General features: G+C 51.6%; 1 protein-coding gene across 6 annotated transcripts in view; it reads left to right on the top strand.

The window, feature by feature from the left end:
• The window catches only part of TMCC1 (transmembrane and coiled-coil domain family 1), a 139,315-nt gene extending 119,123 nt beyond the window's left edge, over positions 1-20,192 (top strand). For all 6 annotated transcript variants that reach the window (XM_063941226.1, XM_063941231.1, XM_063941228.1 and 3 more), the window contains 4 exons: positions 2,638-2,895; positions 12,896-13,581; positions 17,957-18,092; positions 18,472-20,192. In XM_063941226.1, coding sequence (XP_063797296.1) covers positions 2,638-2,895; positions 12,896-13,581; positions 17,957-18,092; positions 18,472-18,786 — 1,395 coding nt within the window. In that variant the 3' untranslated portion in view covers positions 18,787-20,192. The remainder of the gene's footprint in view (positions 1-2,637; positions 2,896-12,895; positions 13,582-17,956; positions 18,093-18,471) is intronic.
• The last annotated feature ends 355 nt before the right edge of the window (positions 20,193-20,547 follow it).

The raw sequence follows: 20,547 nt of genomic DNA, 5'->3' as shown, positions 1-20,547 counted from the left end.
GTCTGTATGCAGTCAGTGTGCGCAGGGACTGGGGTCTGTAGGCAGTCAGTGTGCGCAGGGACTGGGGTCTGTAGGCAGCGAGTGTGCGCAGGGACTGGGGTCTGTAGGCAGCGAGTGTGCGCAGGGACTGGGGTCTGTAGGCAGCGAGTGTGCGCAGGGACTGGGGTCTGTAGGCAGCGAGTGTGCGCAGGGACTGTGGTCTGTATGCAGCGAGTGTGCGCAGGGACTGTGGTCTGTATGCAGTGAGTGTGCGCAGGGACTGTGGTCTGTATGCAGTGAGTGTGCGCAGGGACTGGGGACTGTATGCAGTCAGTGTGCGCAGGGACTGGGGTCTGTATGCAGCGAGTGTGCGCAGGGACTGGGGTCTGTAGGCAGCGAGTGTGCGCAGGGACTGGGGTCTGTAGGCAGCGAGTGTGCGCAGGGACTGGGGTCTGTATGCAGCGAGTGTGCGCAGGGACTGGGGTCTGTATGCAGCGAGTGTGCGCAGGGACTAGGGTCTGTATGCAGCGAGTGTGCGCAGGGACTGGGGTCTGTATGCAGCGAGTGTGCGCAGGGACTGGGGTCTGTAGGCAGCGAGTGTGCGCAGGGACTGGGGTCTGTATGCAGCGAGTGTGCGCAGGGACTGGGGACTGTATGCAGTCAGTGTGCGCAGGGACTGGGGTCTGTAGGCAGCGAGTGTGCGCAGGGACTGGGGTCTGTAGGCAGCGAGTGTGCGCAGGGACTGGGGTCTGTAGGCAGCGAGTGTGCGCAGGGACTGGGGTCTGTAGGCAGCGAGTGTGCGCAGGGACTGGGGTCTGTATGCAGTGAGTGTGCGCAGGGACTGTGGTCTGTATGCAGCGAGTGTGCGCAGGGACTGGGGTCTGTATGCAGCGAGTGTGCGCAGGGACTGGGGTCTGTATGCAGCGAGTGTGCGCAGGGACTGGGGTCCGTATGCAGCGAGTGTGCGCAGGGACTGGGGTCCGTATGCAGTCAGTGTGCGCAGGGACTGGGGACTGTAGGCAGCGAGTGTGCGCAGGGACTGGGGACTGTATGCAGTCAGTGTGCGCAGGGACTGGGGTCTGTAGGCAGTGAGTGTGCGCAGGGACTGGGGTCTGTATGCAGCGAGTGTGCGCAGGGACTGGGGTCTGTATGCAGCGAGTGTGCGCAGGGACTGTGGTCTGTATGCAGTGAGTGTGCGCAGGGACTGGTGTCTGTATGCAGCGAGTGGGCGCAGGTACTGGGGACTGTATGCAGTCAGTGTGCGCAGGGACTGGGGACTGTATGCAGTCAGTGTGCGCAGGGACTGGGGTCTGTATGCAGTGAGTGTGCGCAGGGACTGTGGTCTGTATGCAGTGAGTGTGCGCAGGGACTGTGGTCTGTATGCAGCGAGTGTGCGCAGGGACTGGGGTCTGTATGCAGCGAGTGTGCGCAGGGACTGGGGTCTGTATGCAGCGAGTGTGCGCAGGGACTGTGGTCTGTATGCAGCGAGTGTGCCTAGGGACCGGGGTCTCTGCTGTACCATATACCATCGTAGGAGATCGCCTCACAACGTTTAGTGAATTTCGGTGTTTGTTGCGGACGCAGAGCGATGTGTTACTGCTCTGCATAGAGGAGGACAGAGAGCGCCCAGTGACCGGTCAGGGGTCACAGAGCACCTGCCTCTGACCCGACCTCACCTGGCTGTGCCTGCAGTAATGCACTGTCCTGTACAGCATGATGTGATCTCTTATCTAGCTGTAATTGCAGAGGGGAGATCTGGGCAATAAATGGAGACACTAGAGGTATATGTGGGTTTACAAGTACAATCGTGTCTGTATATAAATACTTATATACATAATTCTGTGGTTACAAGCCCCGAATATCATGTAATCAGGAAAGGCGATGACCACATATAGTGAGCACTGTATATAGCTATATAGGGGCATGAAGTGTCAGATCCACAGCAGGTGAATAGTTAAGAGAAATTACAGTGAGCCCCCCCCCTCCCCCCACCCCCTCTCTCCGGGCCAGCTGCTATGGGGGCTCGTACAGGGCCTCTTCTGACCACTAAGAATGGCTCATTGTCTGGCAGGGACGGAAGGCCTGGTACCTCTAATCCATTCTGCAACCTCCTGACCACTGACCACTGCATGGATTTAGGGATTTATCTGTGATGGGCGGATGAGGATGATGGGGGGGGGGGAGCGCTGTGACAAGAAATCCCACCCTTCCCTAATGCAATTACTGAGCTGTATTACGGATGTTTAACCCCGTCTCTCCTGGAGCGCTGTCACTGCCATGGAATCTCCCTTGGTTCCCCAATGAGTGACAGCTGCATATACAAGAGGGATAGGGACGGGGGGGGGCTTTTAATAGCTAATTACAGTAATCATTCCCTAAACTTGCCGGAGGTGCGGTATCTGGAGATTGTAGGAACCGCATGATCCCAGACATAGGTAGGGAACAAGTTCCTGTGTAACTACAAGCACCAGCATGGCCCTCGGCCACAAGCTAGCACCGTTTGCTGAGGCTTGTAGTTCCATCAGCACGGGAAGCTTCCACATGTATGTATCGGCGGTGCTGTATACACAGGGTAACGGCTCTTACCATGTACACAGTAATGCCCAGCCTCCAGCGCTACACGTATGTAATGTATGGCGATCTCTTTGTCTCCCGCAGATCGATCGGTTGGAAGGGGGCGGCCTCTCTCAGGCATCCAGCATGGTGTCCTCGGGGGCGGACGGCATGCTGGCCACGGACACGGACGGGACGCTTGACCCGCAGCGCACCAAGGCGGCCATCCTGCAGCTGCAACAGAAAATCCTCAAACTGACCGAGCAAATAAAGATCGAGCAAACCGCCAGGGACGACAACGTGGCCGAGTATCTGAAGCTGGCGAACAACGCGGACAGGCAGCAGGGCGCACGCATCAAGCAGGTAAGAGGTCTGGCGGGGGAGCGGAGGCCGCAGCCCGCCCGGCGCTCGCCGTCACGTAGTCACAGGTGCTCCTGTTTTGTGTTCCACTCCACCAAATTGCACTTACATACACCACCGGCAAAAGCTGTGCCGACATACATGTAGCAGGCGTGTAATGAGCTGTGGTAGAGGCGTTAGACATTGGGTGCAGGAGCCAAGCCCCTGGGGGCACCTGGCGGAATGTAATCTCAATGTTCTGACCCATCGCCACCCAATAGGCAGATTCTGTTAATATTAATGCTGGCAGGGCCTGCTGGAACTTGTAGTTCTATGGCACCTGGCTCAGTATTTATTCTTATTAGACACATAAGGAGACCAGTAAGTTAGTTAGTTATAAATAAACTAGGTGATTTATCGCGCCCTACGGGCACTCTTCACACCGTCGTAAGGGGCTACGCCCCCTTAACCCTTGCACACCCTTGTGGCATGGAATATTTTTATTATATGGAGTATTACATCCAATCATAATTGTGTGAGTGGTTAAATATTGCACGGACAAAGGGCGTGCAATGGTTAAGGGGTCGTAGCCCCTTGCAACGGCGTGAACAGCGCACGCAGGGCCTGATGAATCACCTAGTAAGTGCTTTGGTTGGGGAAGTGGCGGGTGCGGGGAAGAGGCGGATGGGATCCTGGGGTGCCACGGGAGGGGCGGTTGTGGGGGAGGGTGCGTGGGTGCTGCGGGTGGTGGTCCGGAGCCGCTTCGGGTGGGGGAGGAGCAGTTGCGGGGTTGCCCCAGGTGGGGGAGGGGTGGGTGCGGCGGGAGGTACGGGGTCGCTGCGGGTGGGGGAGGGGGTCCGGAGCTATCGCAGGTGCTGGAGGGGGAGTGTGGGGGTGCCGCGGATGGGGCTCGGAGGTACTGTGAGTGGGGGAGGGGCGGGTAATGCTTCTCCTCCTGTCAGCAGCTAAGCTGCTGTCCTCCCTTTGGCAGTGGCTCTCCCGGAGACTCGCACAGCAGGCAGTCACTATTGTTTGCGCAGGTGTCCCAACGCGCCGCATTACAGGGAAGAAGATGTACGCAATAAACTACAGCTCCCAGCAGCCCAAAGGGGCGGAATGCTTCGGCGCTAAGGGCTGCTGGGAGCTGTAGTTTATGTAGTGCGTCTACTTCACCGTAATGCGGCGCGTTGGGACACTGGTGATAACAATAGAGACTGGCTGGCAAAACTGACTGACTGCCTGAATCAATATAAAAGGCGAGAGTGCTGTGCAGTGTGTGTGTGTGTGTGTGTGTGTGTGTGTTTGTATATATATGTGTCTGGTGTGTGTATGTGTGACTGTCTGCATAATGTGTGTAAGCGTCACTGGTACAGGGGGCGTTACGTGTGTAAGCGTCACTGGTACAGGGGGCGTTACGTGTGTAAGCGTCACTGGTAGAGGGGGCATTACGTGTGTAAGCGTCACTGGTACAGGGGGCGTTATGTGTGTAAGCGGTACTGGTAGAGGGGGCATTACGTGTGTAAGCGTCACTGGTAAAGGAGGCATTACGTGTCTAAGCGGCACTGGTACAGGGGGCATTATGTGTGTAAGCGGCACTGGTACAGGGGGCGTTACGTGTGTAAGCGTCACTGGTACAGGGGGGGGGGGCGTGACATGTGTAAGCGTCACTGGTTAAGGGGGCGTTACATGTGTAAGTGTCTCTACTACAGGGGTCATTATGTGCGCTGTGCGTTTGTAAAGTATGCGAGGGTGAAAATGTATAGTTTGCAGGGGGGCGCTGAACACTCTAGCAACGGCCCTGACTGCACACCCACTGTACTGCGCTGCACTGTCACCTTTTACATTGATTCAGCGTCCAGACATTACCCTCCGCGATATCACCCCCTCTATCCGCTACATTAACCATCTCGGGGCTTCCAGGCCGGCAGCCCAGGTGCTGTGTTGCGGAGTCGGGGCCTCTGGGGATCTGGGCGCGGCTGTGGCGGGGAGGCACTTCTGTGACATCACACGCAGAGGAGGCTCCGGGGCTCAGAGAGTATGCGGTGCAGGGAGGGCTATGAAAGCCTTCCGCTGCGCCGCTTTCATACACATCTATGTCGGTGGCTGCAGCAGCTTTTTTTCCACCTGCGGCGCGGCTAGGGAGTGGGGATTGTTCCTGCCGGAGGGGGCAGGTGGACTGGCAGCAGGACATTGGTGGTCATTCCGAGTTGATCGTTTGCTAGCAGTTTTTAGCAGCCGTGCAAACGCTATGCCGCCGCCCACTGGGAGTGTATTTTAGCTTAGCAGAAGTGCGAACGAAAGGATCGGAGAGCGGGTCCAAAAATATTTTGTGCAGTTTCAGAGTAGCTTCAGACCTACTCGGCGCTTGCGATCACTTCAGACCATTCAGTTCCTGATTTGACGTCATGAACACGCCCTGCGTTCGCCCAGCCACGCCTGCGTTTTTCCGAACACTCCCTGAAAACGGTCAGTTGACACCCGAAACGCCCTCTTCCTGTCAATCACTCTGCGGCTGCCTGTGCGACTGAAAAGTATCGCTAGACCCTGTGTAAAACTACATCGTTCGTTGTAATAGTATGCCGCACGTGCGCATTGCGCTGCATACGCATGCGCAGAAGTGCAGAGTTTTTGCCTGATTGCTGCACAGCGAACGAATGCAGCTAGCGATCAACTTGGAATGACCCCCATAGGACGCTGCAGTAAAAGGATGTTTTCCCTATCTACAGCACAGAGACTTGCTGCAGATGCAGTGGCATACCCTCCAGCTGCACCTTTCTGGCAGGTACAGTCCCTTTTTTTTATGGTCTGTACCGTTTTTTGACTCTCCAAGCTTCCATTGAAAGTATAGGAAAGGGGGCGTGGTCACGGCGCTGTACCCGTGGCCACGCCCCTTTTGTGCATGTGTATCAGTGTTTGTGTAAATTGTTGGAGGGTGTGATGCTGCAGATGCAGTGGGGACTATTTTGGGGTGTGGGCCTGGAGCTGCAGCTCCAGCAGTCCAATTGCTAATCCTGCTCTGTGAAAACACAGCAGGCAAAGGGCAGAGCCTCCCATTGGATGTAACCTGTGTGGGAGGGCGTTTCTCACCCAATCAGGTGTGGACTGGGTGTGATAGACCTGCCACTAACCCAATGAGAGCTCCTAGCCACGCCCAGCGTTAGAGGGCCAGGCACAGAATCACAGGGCTATTATATAGGAGATGATGTACTGGGTCACAAAGTGTTTGTGCTAATGGCCCAGCAATTGTATGACCCCCCCCCCCCCCCCCCCCCCCCCTTTAGTGGCCCAGAGGCCTTGGGCAGACGGCAGCCCAGCCACTGCAGAATAGTATTTTATGGTGATGCAAACACTCCCTTCTAATATGCAGTATATTTTGCTTTCGGATTTTATTTTAATGTTTAACAGCAATACCTGAATTTCAATGTCTGATCCATGGCATTAATGACTAATTGCCTTCTGTGGGGTGACTGTTATTACCCCTCCTAGTGATGTGTAGGCAGCTGCCCGTGGCAGTCCTGTTTTCTTTTCTAAAAGTAAAAGTTGGTCTTGTATATACAGGTTGAGTATCCCATATACAAATATTCCGAAATACGGAATATTCCGAAATACAGACTTTTTTGAGTGAGAGTGAGATAGTGAAAATAAGATTTTACTCACCGGTAAATCTATTTCTCGTAGTCCGTAGTGGATGCTGGGAACTCCGTAAGGACCATGGGGAATAGCGGCTCCGCAGGAGACTGGGCACAACTAAAAGAAAGCTTTTAGACTACCTGGTGTGCACTGGCTCCTCCCACTATGACCCTCCTCCAAGCCTCAGGATACTGTGCCCGGAAGAGCTGACACAATAAGGAAGGATTTTGAATCCCGGGTAAGACTCATACCAGCCACACCAATCACACCGTATAACTTGTGATACTATACCCAGTTAACAGTATGAAATATAACTGAGCCTCTCAACAGATGGCTCAACAATAACCCTTAGTTAGGCAATAACTACATACAAGTATTGCAGACAATCCGCACTTGGGATGGGCGCCCAGCATCCACTACGGACTACGAGAAATAGATTTACCGGTGAGTAAAATCTTATTTTCACTGACGTCCTAGTGGATGCTGGGAACTCCGTAAGGACCCTGGGGATTATACCAAAGCTCCCAAACGGGCGGGAGAGTGCGGATGACTCTGCAGCACCGAATGAGAGAACTCAAGGTCCTCCTCAGCCAGGGTATCAAATTTGTAGAATTTTGCAAACGTGTTTGCCCCTGACCAAGTTGCAGCTCTGCAAAGTTGTAAAGCCGAGACCCCTCGGGCAGCCGCCCAAGATGAGCCCACTTTCCTCGTGGTATGGGCTTTTACTGATTTAGGATGCGGCAATCCAGCCGCAGAATGCTCCAGCTGAATTGTGCTACGTCCAGTAACTTGGAATCTTCCAAGTCCCTAGTAGCCGCAGGCACTACAATAGGTTGGTTCAAGTGAAAAGCTGATACCACCTTAGGGAGAAACTGGGGACGAGTCCTCAATTCTGCCCTATCCATATGGAAAATCAGATAAGGGCTTTTACATGACAAAGCCGCCAATTCTGACACACGCCTGGCCGAAGCCAAGGCCAATAACATTACCACTTTCCACGTGAGATATTTCAAATCCACAGTTTTAAGTGGCTCAAACCAATGTGATTTTAGGAAACTCACACCACGTTGAGATCCCAAGGTGCCACAGGAGGCACAAAAGGGGGCTGAATATGTAGCACTCCCTTTACAAATGTCTGAACTCCAGGCAGTGAAGCCAGTTCTTTCTGGAAGAAAATCGACAGAGCCAAAATCTGGACCTTAATGGAACCCAAGTTTAGGCCCATAGTCACTCCTGACTGTAGGAAGTGCAGAAAACGACCCAGCTGAAATTCCTCTGTTGGGGCCTTCCTGGCCTCACACCACGCAACATATTTTCGCCAAATACGGTGATAATGGTTTGCAGTTACTTCTTTCCTGGCTTTTATCAGCGTAGGAATGACTTCCTCCGGAATGCCCTTTTCTTTAGGATCCGGAATTCAACCGCCATGCCGTCAAACGCAGCCGCAGTAAGTCTCGGAACAGACAGGGCCCCTGCTGTAGCAGATCCTGTCTGAGCGGTAGAGGCCATGGGTCCTCTGATATCATTTCTTGAAGTTCTGGGTACCAAGCTCTTCTTGGCCCATCCGGAACCACGAGTATCGTTCTTACTCCTCGTTTTCTTATTATTATCAGTACCTTTGGTATGAGAGGCAGAGGAGGGAATACATAAACCGACTGGTACACCCACGGTGTCACTAGAGCGTCCACAGCTATTGCCTGAGGGTCCCTTGACCTGGCGCAATATCTAGTTTTTTGTTTAGGCGGGACGCCATCATGTCCACCTGTGGCCTTTCCCAACGGTTTACCAACAGTTGGAAGACTTCTGGATGAAGTCCCCATTCTCCCGGGTGTAGGTCGTGTCTGCTGAGGAAGTCTGCTTCCCAGTTGTCCACTCCCGGAATGAACACTGCTGACAGTGCTAAGACGTGATTTTCCGCCCATCGGAGAATCCTTGTGGCTTCTGCCATCGCCATCCTGCTTCTTGTGCCGCCCTGTCTTTACATGGGTGACTGCCGTGATGTTGTCTGATTGGATCAGTACCGGCTGGTTTTGAAGCAGAGGCCTTGCCAGACTTAGGGCATTGTAAATGGCCCTCAGTTCCAGAATATTTATGTGTAGGGACGACTCCTGACTTGACCAAAGTCCTTGGAAATTTCTTCCCTGTGTGACTGCCCCCCAGCCTCGAAGGCTGGCATCCGTGGTTACCAGGACCCAGTCCTGTATGCCGAATCTGCGGCCCTCTTGAAGATGAGCACTCTGCAGCCACCACAGTAGAGATACCCTGGTCCTTGGAGACAGGGTTATCAGCCGATGCATCTGAAGATGCGATCCCGACCACTTGTCCTAGAGGTCCCACTGAAAGGTTCTTGCATGGAACCTGCCGAATGGAATTTTGCTTCGTAAGAAGCTACCATTTTTCCCAGGACTCGTGTGCAGTGATGCACCGATACCTGTTTTGGTTTCAGGAGGTCTCTGACTAGAGATGACAGCTCCTTGGCTTTCTCCTGCGGGAGAAACACTTTTTTCTGTTCTGTCCAGAACCATCCCCAGGAACAGTAGGCGTGTGGTAGGAACCAGCTGTGACTTTGGAATGTATAGAATCCATCCGTGCTGTTGTAGCACTTCCCGAGATAGTGCTACTCCGACCAACAACTGCTCCTTGGACCTCGCCTTTATAAGGAGATCGTCCAAGTACGGGATAATTAAAACTCCCTTTTTTCGAAGGAGTATCATCATTTCTGCCATTACCTCGGTAAAGACCCTCGGTGCCGTGGACAGTCCAAACGGCAGTGTCTGGAATTGATAATGGCAATCCTGTACCACAAATCTGAGGTACTCCTGGTGAGGATGGTAAATGGGAACATGTAGGTAAGCCTCCTTGATGTCCAGGGATACCATGTAATCCCCCTCCTCCAGGCTTGCAATAACCGCCCTGAGCGATTCCATCTTGAACTTGAATTTTTTTATGTATGTGTTCAAGGATTTCAAATTTTAAAATGGGTCTCACCGAACCGTCCGGTTTCGGTACCACAAACAGTGTGGAATAGTAACCCCGTCCTTGTTGAAGTAGGGGCACCTTGACTATCACCTGCTGGGAATACCGCTTGTGAATTGCCTCTAGCACAGCCTCCCTGTCTGAGGGAGTTGTCGGCAAGGCAGATTTGAGGAAAACGGCGGGGGGGAGACGCCTCGAATTCCAGCTTGTACCCCTGAGATACTACTTGAAGGATCCAGGGATCCACCTGTGAGCGAGCCCACTGATCGCTGAAATGTTTGAGGCGGCCCCCTACCGTACCTGGCTATGACTGTGGAGCCCCCGCGTCATGCGGTGGACTCAGAGGAAGCGGGGGAAGAATTTTGATTCTGGGAACTGGCTGACTGGTGCAGCTTTTTCCCTCTTCCCTCGTCTCTGTGCAGAAAGGAAGCGCCTTTTACCCGCTTGCTTTTCTGAAGCCGAAAGGACTGTACCTGATAATACAGTGCTTTCTTAGGCTGTGAGGAATCCTGAGGTAAAAATTTTTCTTCCCAGCTGTTGCTGTGGATACGAGGTCCCAGAGACCATCCCCAAACAATTCCTCACCCTTATAAGGCTCTATGTGCCTTTTTAAAGTCAGCATCACCTGTCCAGTGTCGGGTCTCTAATACCCTCCTGACAGAATGGACATTGCATTAATTCTGGATGCCAGCCGGCCAAATATCCCTCTGTGCATCCCTCATATATAAGACGACGTCTTATGTTCGCAAAATAGTATCCCTGTTTGACAGGGTTACAGACCACGCTGCAGCAGCACTATCTGCAGGTCTCAGTCTAGTACCTGAGTGTGTAAATACAGACTTCAGGATAGCCTCCTGCTTTTTATCAGCAGGTACCTTCAAAGTGGCCGTATCCTAAGACGGCAGTGCCACCTTTTTTGACAAACGTGTGAGCGCCTTATCCACCCTAGGGGATATCTCCCAGCGTAACTTATCCTCTGGCGGGAAAGGGTACGCCATCAGTAACTTTTTAAAAATTACCAGTTTCTTATCGGGGGAACCCACGCTATTTCACACTTCATTCACTCATTTGATGGGGGAACAAAACACTGCCTGCTTTTTCTCCCCAAACATAAAACCCTTTTTTAGTGGTACTTGGGTTAATGTCAGAAATGTGTAACACATTTTTTATTGCCGGGATCATGTAACGGATGTTTCTAGTGGATTGTGTATATGTCTCAACCTCGTCGACACTGGAGTCAGACTCCGTGTCGACATCTGTGTCTGCCATCTGAGGGAGCGGGCGTTTTTGAGCCCCTGATGGCCTTTGAGACGCCTGGGCAGGTGCGGGCTGAGAAGCCGGCTGTCCCATAGCTGTTACGTCATCCAGCCTTTTATGTAAGGAGTTGACACTGTCGGTTTATACCTTCCACCTATCCATCCACTCTGGTGTCGGCCCCACAGGGGGCGACATCACATTTATCGGCATCTGCTCTGCCATCACATAAGCCTCCTCATCAAACGTGTCGACACAGCCGTACCGACACACCGCACACACACAGGGAATGCTCTGTCTGAGGACAGGACCCCACAAAAGCCCTTTGGGGAGACAGAGAGAGAGTATGCCAGCACACACCAGAGCGCTATATAATTTAGGGATTAACACTATATTGAGTGAATTTTTCCCAATAGCTGCTTGTATATACAATATTGCGCCTAAATTTTGTGCCCCCCCTCTCTTTTTAACCCTTTGAGCCTGCAAACTACAGGGGAGAGCCTGGGGAGCTGTCTTCCAGCTGCACTGTGAAGAGAAAATGGCGCCAGTGTGCTGAGGGAGATAGCTCCGCCCCTTTTTCGCGGACTTTTCTCCCGCTTTTTTATGGATTCTGGCAGGGGTATTTATCACATATATAGCCTCTGGGGCTATATATTGTGATATATTTGCCAGCCAAGGTGTTTTTATTGCTGCTCAGGGCGCCCCCCCCAGCGCCCTGCACCCTCAGTGACCGGAGTGTGAAGTGTGCATGAGGAGCAATGGCGCACAGCTGCAGTACTGTGCGCTACCTTGGTGAAGACCGAAGTCTTCTGCCGCCGATTTTCCGGACCTCTTCTTGCTTCTGGCTCTGTAAGGGGGACGGCGGCGCGGCTCCGGGAACGAACACCAAGGCCAGTTCCATGCGGTCGATCCCTCTGGAGCTAATGGTGTCCAGTAGCCTAAGAAGCCCAAGCTAGCTGCAAGCAGGTAGGTTCGCTTCTTCTCCCCTTAGTCCCTCGATGCAGTGAGCCTGTTGCCAGCAGGTCTCACTGTAAAATAAAAAACCTAAAATAAACTTTCTTTCTAGGAGCTCAGGAGAGCCCCTAGTGTGCATCCAGCTCGGCCGGGCACAGAAATCTAACTGAGGCTTGGAGGAGGGTCATAGTGGGAGGAGCCAGTGCACACCAGGTAGTCTAAAAGCTTTCTTTTAGTTGTGCCCAGTCTCCTGCGGAGCCGCTATTCCCCATGGTCCTTACGGAGTTCCCAGCATCCACTAGGACGTCAGAGAAACCTTTGTTTTTTGATGGCTCAATGTACACAAACTTTGTGTGTTAAACAAAGTTATTAAAAATATTGTATTAAATGACCTTCAGGCTGTGTGTATAAGGTGTATATGTAACATAAATGCATTCTGTGCTTAGACTTAGGTCCCATCACCATGATATCTCATTATGGTATGCAATTATTCCAAAATACGGAAAAATCCCATATCCAAAATACCTCTGGTCCCAAGCATTTTGGATAAGGGATACTCAACCTGTACTGTGAAATAGTCCCCATTTCCAATGCACTTTTTTAGTACTTTTATACCCACAACTTACGGTTTCAGTGGGGTCCATATACACTGCCTTCAGATGTGTGAGGTTGAATGTGTTAATAAAATTACTTGTAAGATAAATAGTAACCGCACAGGTGATGCGCAACCCTATCACAGGTGGCGGCGGACTGCTCCCCCCTAGCACAGGTGGCGTCAGGCAGACTGCTCCCCCCTAGCACAGGTGGCGTCAGGCAGACTGCGTAGCCCCGGCAGTGGAGCAGGGTAGACTGCCCCCCCCCCCCACCCCCCCCTAGCAGAGGTGGCGGCGGTCTGCGTAGCCCTAGCAGTGGGGGAGGGCAGACTGCTCCCCACTAGCACAGGCGGCTGCAGATCGCGTAGCCCTAGCAGGGGTGGCGGTGGACTGCGTAGCCCTAGCAGTGGGGGAGGGCAGACCGCTCCCCCTCTAGCAGGGGTGGTGGCGCACTGCGTAGCACTAGCAGTGGGGGAGAGCAGACTGCTCCCCCCTAGCACAGGTGGCGGTGGACTGCGTAGCCCTAGCAGTGGGGGAGGGGGGTGGTGACGGACTGCGTAGCCCCAGCAGATGGTTGACATGCAGCACTAACCACATGGCTTCCCTCTGTTCCTCAGGTGTTTGAAAAGAAGAACCAGAAGTCTTCACAGAACATCCTCCATCTGCAGAAGAAGTTGGAGCACTATCACCGCAAGCTGCGCGAGGTGGAGCAGAACGGAATCGCACGACAACCCAAGGATGTCTTACGGGACATGCACCAGGGACTGAAGGACGTGGGGGCTCGAGTGACGGGTTTCAGCGAGGGGGTAGTGGACAGTGTTAGGGGAGGGTTGTCCAGTTTCTCACAGGCCACTCACTCGGCAGCGGGGGCCGTTGTGTCTAAACCCCGGGAGATTGCGTCCTTGTTACGTAACCGCTTTGGTAGCAGTGACAATATTTCATCCCTGGATGATCCCTCAGGTCTGTCTTCCACCCAGGGAGAGGAAGTAATACATGGGAAGAGTCTCGTTAACATGCTCCAAGCCAGTCCTAAATATGGAAGTGAGGAAGACTGTTCCAGTGCTACGTCTGGGTCACTGGGCGCGAACAGCACCAGTGGGGGGCCAGCTGGTGGAGGGGGCGGAAGCTCACGAACAAACACCTTGGACGTGCAAGGATTGATGGGGTTCGAAATGGTGATTCATGAGATCCAGGAAATGCGGGAAGCCCAGAGTCAGCTGGAAGACTCATTAGAAGGACTGAGGACTCGTTATCAGAGTGACTACTCCTTCATTCTCCAGTCACTGCAGGAGGAGCGGTACAGGTAAGAGATGATCTGTCAGGGGGTGGAACAACCTGTAGCCAATCAGATCATCAGAAAGTCACAGCAGCGAATCATTACTGACCTTTCTGGGAGAAGTGACCTATTGGTATGGTTATATTTATTTGTGGGGACATGGCTGTCTGAGGGGCAGTGACGTGATGTGAGGAGGGGAATGGAGGCAGCAGGAAGCCACAGACTGAGAGTTATATAGTGGAAGTAGCAGGGTCCCCAGCAGCACAGAGTATATCAGGAGATGAGTGGTGTGTCAGTGAGGACAGGGCTGCATGTGACAGGTGCAGTGACATGTGAGGAGGGGAATGGAGGCAGCAGGAAGCCACAGACTGAGAGTTATATAGTGGGAGGAGCAGGGTCCCCAGCAGCACAGAGTATATCAGGAGATGAGTGATGTGTCAGTGAGGACAGGGCTGCATGTGACAGGTGCAGTGACATGATGTGAGAAGGGGGAATGGAGGCAGCAGGAAGCCACAGACTGAGAGTTATATAGTGGGAGGAGCAGGGTCCCCAGCAGCACAGAGTATATCAGGAGATGAGTGATGTGTCAGTGAGGACAGGGCTGCATGTGACAGGGGTAGTGACATGATGTGAGGAAGCATTGGTGGTCAGAGAATATTTGCAATTGATATCGGTCCCTGTGCCGTAGGAGCTTACAGTCGTTCATTCCATTATAGATAAGTGCACATACACATAAGAATTACGTTTTGTCAGAATGCTGGTAACCTGCTGCTATGGAGTGTGGGAGGAATGCATGCAAACACAGGGAGGACAGACACACTCCAAACAGATAGGGCCTTGGTTGGAAATTGAACTCATTACCTCAGTGCTTTGAGGTAGAAGTGCTAACCACTCTGCCACTGTGCTGCCTAGCGAGGAAGCAGCAAACTAACTATAGACTGCTAAAAAAAAAATCATGTGTTTATAGGTGAGGTTTTTTTTTTTTTTTTTTTTAGTGTCAGCAAAACGCCTATTTGTATTTGTTTTTTTTTTTTATCTCCAAACGCCACTTAATCTACTTCGGCGTGCTCGTGGACCCCCTGTGTGTTGAGAAGCGTACATGAGATAGTAACAACTTCAAATGCGAATGTAAAGTTCTGTGAGCGGTAATGTGCGCCTGATGGTGTGAGCCCATTCCCTGAGCATATAAATGTTATTGGCACGGTGTAGCGATGTGAGGCTTCTGGTGGCAGAAGATCATAGTGCCTCGTACACCCCTATATGATAGGTGCACCCCCTCTGTGGTAGCCATGTCCGCACCCCCTGGTGCACCCTTGTATCAAACTTTATTTTTAGTATGTGTGCGGAGTCCTGGTTTGGCTGCTTGCACTGTATGTAAGTCAGGGCCGGTTCTAGACCTTGTTGCGCCCAGGGCGAAAATTTCCTGTGGTAAAATAGGTGCGCCCAAAAATAGGGGCAGGGACAGTTGTCCCCTTCCTCCTCCCCCCCAGTAGTTGTGACCCCAGTAGTTGTGCCCCAGTAGCGCCGCTTACAAACACACACAATAAAGAAAAAATTAAACAACTACACAATACTTACCAGCCCCGCTCCTGCTTCCGGGCCGCTGCTGCGCTGCCCTCAGTCTCCGGCCACCGGCTCCTCTCTATGGGAGAGATGTCATGACGTCTCTCCCATAGCAGCGCCGCACTGACACTAGAGGTCAATTATGACCTCTAGTGTCTGTCAGTGGAGGCGGCTGCAGCGGACGCCCACACAGCCCACGGCGTCTGCTGCAGCCAGGGAGAGGGGAGCGGGGATCAAGTAGCAGCTCTTGCCACGGCGGCGGTGCCCCGGGCTAAAAGCCTGCTTGTCCGTGGCAAGAACCGCTACTGATGTAAGTGACCACTGCTGTACATGGAATTGCCTCCATCTGTGCGGGTGACACAGCTGTGTGTATTTCTGTCATTAGGCTGTATACACCGATGTTGTGATTAATCCCGTTATTACTGTTACATAATGTCTTTCTCTTCTCTGGCACATCATGTTCTCTGTGACCGAGAATGCAGATAAGAACTACACACCCTGCTCGTCTGCAGATATTTATTTCCAAAAACCTCAGACCCTATTTGATCCCAAGTTTTACCTCCCCGGCTGTATTAGTCCCCGCCGCCTCTGCCGGGGGAGGCCGTTCCACCGGTTAACCATGTGTCGTCCACTTCTAATACGTCTCTGTCTCTATAGACTACAGGGGCCCAGTCACTATATTCAGAACAGACTTCAGCTTCAAACCTTTCCTCTCATAATAAACCTGGCTCCTGTCCGTGACCCGATACCTAAGATCTCCTTCTCTGTCCACTCTTTTCTCTCTGTGTAGCCAATAAAGGGATCAGAATGCCCGTCCTCCAATCAGCTGCCGGCTTACATTAGCAGTGCTGCACCAGAGACCCGAGCAGCACCCAAGGTGATCCGTGGAGGGAGGACTATGACTGTATGTCCATGCCGGGACCTTCTCAAGCACGGCAAATGGCGGTGGTCCCATAGGAGGAGCCCCACCAAAAGTGTCCATACAAGGGGAGGGGGGGGTCTAAGCATTTCATTAGGAATCATTTTTTATTTAGATTTTTATTTTTTTTGCTTTAGCTATTGCTGGGAAAAATGAGCCCGTTCAGTGACGCGGTGCACTCAGCCATTGTGTCACGCAGTTAGAGGAACGCCACAAGTAGACGTGTTCTATGACATATACAGGGATAATGAGTATGTGCACAGATTACACGGACTAATGCGGTCTGTACTATATATTAAACACACTGTATAGATCATTTTTTTGCGTCCATTTTCTACGGAGGTGATTCAGTACCCCCTGTAATAGAAACAGCAGATCTACACATGGGGCAGGGTCGGAAGAGCCTCTCTGGATCTTGCTAGATCCAGGGACCGGTGGGAGGGTTTACGCTGAGGTTCTCGGTGCCCGAGTGTGTGTGAAGGAAACAATTAGGTGTTTGGGGCGGGGCGGGGGGGGGAGACCTCGTCCTCGTCCTCCACCAGTCGTAAAGTATATAGGGATATCCCAGGGCTAATGTGTGTTGGTGTGTAGCTGGTTTATTTGGTGTGTTAGGGGGTGAAGTATATATAGAGGAGTGAGGAGGAAATAAGGGAGGGGGGGGGGAGTGGATGGATTGGGGAGAGCGGATGTGGGGACCCCACAAAATACGGACTAGGAAGCTCGGCTGTGAAAAACCAATGTGTGTATATGTAGCTAAGTATAAATATTACAAAGGAAGGATCCCCCCTCCCCACACACTCACTCTCACACACACTCACTCACTCACTCACACACACTCTCTCTAGGCTCAGGGACCCCCAAAGTTTCCAGTGAAATCTGGGACATCACTTTCCATGTGCGGTGCATTATATTGTGTGTATTGTGTTTTATGTGTGTGGCACTTTTCCTCTCTCTCTCCCTCACCGGCTGCCGTCGCTATGCATTAACGCCACCGTAAAGTATATTTTGTCCCAAATTTAAGAAATATTATACAGACTGTGCAGGTGTTATGGATCCTGACCTTAATGCAGGGACCAGTCAGTCTTTATACCGCCTGGCGTGCACAGGTGACGCTCAGACAGACAGGTAGCTACGCCCTGATCCGTGTATGGGGTGATGTGGAAATCCCCTGAAGTGTTGCTTTTGTGTAACCCAGAGCCAAGCTTTTATCTCCTGTGTACCCGCGTGTGATGGTAAATGTTTACCATGTAAATAACATGAAAACATCCCTGACGTAAATAAACTTTTTCAAGCTACTCCTTATTTCGAAACCCAAAAGGCACGTTCTATAGTCTGTAATAATACACTTTGCCGCTCGGACCTAGATTCCTAACCTGGTATATTTAGTATGCTCAATAGCCGGATCTCATCCGTTTAGATGTGTGGTCAAGGAGTGCCACCTGCTGGTCAAATGGGGCATAACACTGTGTTACGTGAAGATTTTCTATGCAACGTACTAGAGGAGAATTGAATGAACTGTATTATTATTATTATTATTATTATTTGTGTCTTTTAAAGACCACTAAAACAATATAAATGACCTTCCACAGAACTTCACGCATATATTAGTAAAAGTTCCAATTCATTGCCCTTTGCCTCTTTGATTTGTTATGTCCTCTGTTACCAGTTTAGGCTGCCTGCAGTGTCCTCCTATGGATTACTGGCAGGAAGTCTGCTGTATATAGTCCATGGTCACAGCTTTATCCACGATGTTCTGAAGCTTGACTAGTAGTGTTTAGAATATGTAGGCAAGTGTCCTGTTGCTAGGAGTTACAGCACCTTTGTCTAGTACACCATGAATGTTCCTAACTGAGAGTTTTGCATTTACAGCCAGCAGACGTCTCCTGTTATGTAATAATTATTCCCCTTCTCCTCCCTCAGGTGCGAGAGACTGGAGGAACAACTTAATGACCTGACCGAGCTTCATCAGAATGAGATCCTCAACTTGAAGCAGGAGCTGGCCAGTATGGAGGAGAAAATTGCCTATCAGTCCTACGAGAGGGGGCGGGATATCCAGGTGGGGAACCGCCACACTGACGCAGTACACATCAGGCGCACACAATATAAATTACACCCTTCTCTGATCTAAGGGGAATCTGAAACTGATCACTAGACTTGGGCTCAGTCGCACGGAGGAATTAGATTACGTATGTCCAAACCGTGGCCCTCCAGCTGTTGTGAAGCTACATATCCCAGCATGCCCTGACACAGTTTTGCTGTCAGAGAATGCTAAAGCTGTGTCAGGGCACGCTGGGATGTGTAGTTTCTCAGCAGCTGGAGGGCCGCAGTTTGGACATGCCTGAATTACATGTTGGCGATCTTATATTGGCTTCTAGCGAGTGTAGGTGATGAGTAATCTGTGCTGCGTGTGACCATGTTCCGTATCTCTCCTGCAGGAGGCGCTGGAGGCTTGTCAGACCAGGATTTCCAAAATGGAGCTCCAGCAACAGCAGCAGCAGGTGGTGCAACTGGAGGGCCTGGAAAACGCAACGGCCAGGAACCTGCTGGGAAAACTCATCAACATACTTCTGGCGGTCATGGCGGTGGTGCTGGTGTTTGTGTCCACTGTGGCCAACTGTGTGGTCCCGTTACTGAAGACCCGCGGCCGGACGTTGGGGACGCTGCTCCTAGTCCTGCTGGCCGCGCTTCTTTATAAACACTCGGATTCTTTCTCCGGATACCTGGAGCGACTGCTCTCACCTCCGAGATAACTGGACTCTTCCCCCACCCCTGAGTCTGGGGCACGGATGGTACAGTCTTCTACTTAAAGACAGTGGGAGAGCCCATCTTGCTTGGGCTGTGGGGGGGGGGGGTTGCTATTTCTGGGGACTGGTACAAGAAGTTCCTGTTTGAGGCCATGTTTCAGTTAGGTAACTGCCAATTCACAGTGCCCCACCCTCCGCACGCCTTAAAATCCAGGAGGGTCACGCTGGGCATTTTGCACCACCCCACTCCCAACATAAGTAATGTTGCCCCCTTTGGAACTTGTAGTTACTGGGGAGCATGGTGGGGAGGGGGATGTGAGAGTGTACGGTTTACATTGTATGAAAGAATTTTGGACATTTTTGTGTTTATTTTGGATTTCTCCCCATGACTGAAGGACATTTGCTGCAATACCGTTCCTTCCCTACGCCCATTCCCTGTGAGCCAGTCTCTGTGCCTTCAGGGCCTGTGTTACGGGACAGCTCTGACTGCAGCAAGGCATGCTGGGAGTTACCTGGAGCCTGGACTGTACAAATGGACATTGTGTTGTAGCGTAAGGCACTCTGACCTGCTTCTGCCACCCTCCTGACCCAGAACACATCCACTCTACCAAGTGCCTTATTGCTTCTGTTCCTCGGGGGAGGGGGCATTTCAGCACCTTGCATTACATTACAGACGCTAAGAGGTCAATAGGTGGCAAATGGGTTAAAGGGGAATCCTAACTGCCTTTACACTGAATCTGTGGACGCCAGTCGCCCCTCTCCGCCGCCTCTTCCTTCGGAACCTTTTATTTTACTGGAGTAGAGCCTGTACGCATCAATCTGCTATTTAATGCACCGCAGGCTCCTCCAGCTGCACATTCCTTGCAACAGTAGGTGGTCCTTCTACTATAACTCCACAGAGAAGAGGGGCGACTGACGTCTCTGCGGGGATCCATGGGTGACGGGGAGGACTAGCGACTCCGTCAATAATTCACAGCCACCCCTTTTGCTGCTCGGGCTGTCACCTACTTAACGTGGCGTCTTGTATAAAAAAAATAATGTGAGAGCAGTATTTGAGTTTTGTTTATTTTGTGGTTTCTTGAATTATTATTTTTTTATTTTCCGGTAGCCGTTCAGCCATTGTCTGCCAGAGGGGTCCTACTGCACCTTCCAACTTTCTCTGGCAGAGAGACGCGTGAATAACACTTGGCTGCACTTTTCCGAGACACGCACGTGCTGCTGCCACTAGGGGGAGTGGGAGAGGCTGGGGGTGGGTGTGAGAGCAGCTCTCATTTGGTACAGTGTCGTCGCTGTAAGTATTCCCCTCCTGTCCCGTATGGAGGCTTGTTATAAATTGTTTAATATTTTAATTAATATTATTTGGAGTGAGAGGGGAGGACTCATTGAATAAAAGTAATGTTTTTAAAGGAAAATTGAGTTTGTTTATTGTTAGACCCCTGTGTCCTATATAAGGCATAAGGTGCTTGGATTACATTGGGAGGATGTCTTAGAAGCAATACACCTGCAGTACGTTCTTACGTTCTAGGTTTAGCAAGTAGACAACATTAAAAATGACACACTTTATCACTAATTCTCTCTACAAGCGAAGAGGAAACTTAGGGGCTTTTTCGGTCAGTGGTTTCGTTATAACTACCCATGCCTCCAATGAGGTCATCTTACACCCCTGATGTTGTCAGACCTTGCCACATGTCACTGGGAAAAACCCGTTGTCTTGTGGGAATTATTAGACTTGCAAAACTTCAGCTTGTTTTCATAGTCAACAATTGG

This window comes from Pseudophryne corroboree, chromosome 9 (assembly GCF_028390025.1).
Source record: "Pseudophryne corroboree isolate aPseCor3 chromosome 9, aPseCor3.hap2, whole genome shotgun sequence".
NCBI lineage: Eukaryota > Metazoa > Chordata > Amphibia > Anura > Myobatrachidae > Pseudophryne > Pseudophryne corroboree.
The sequence above is the reverse complement of the archived record's forward strand: the minus strand, read 5'-3'. Positions and strand labels throughout refer to the sequence as shown.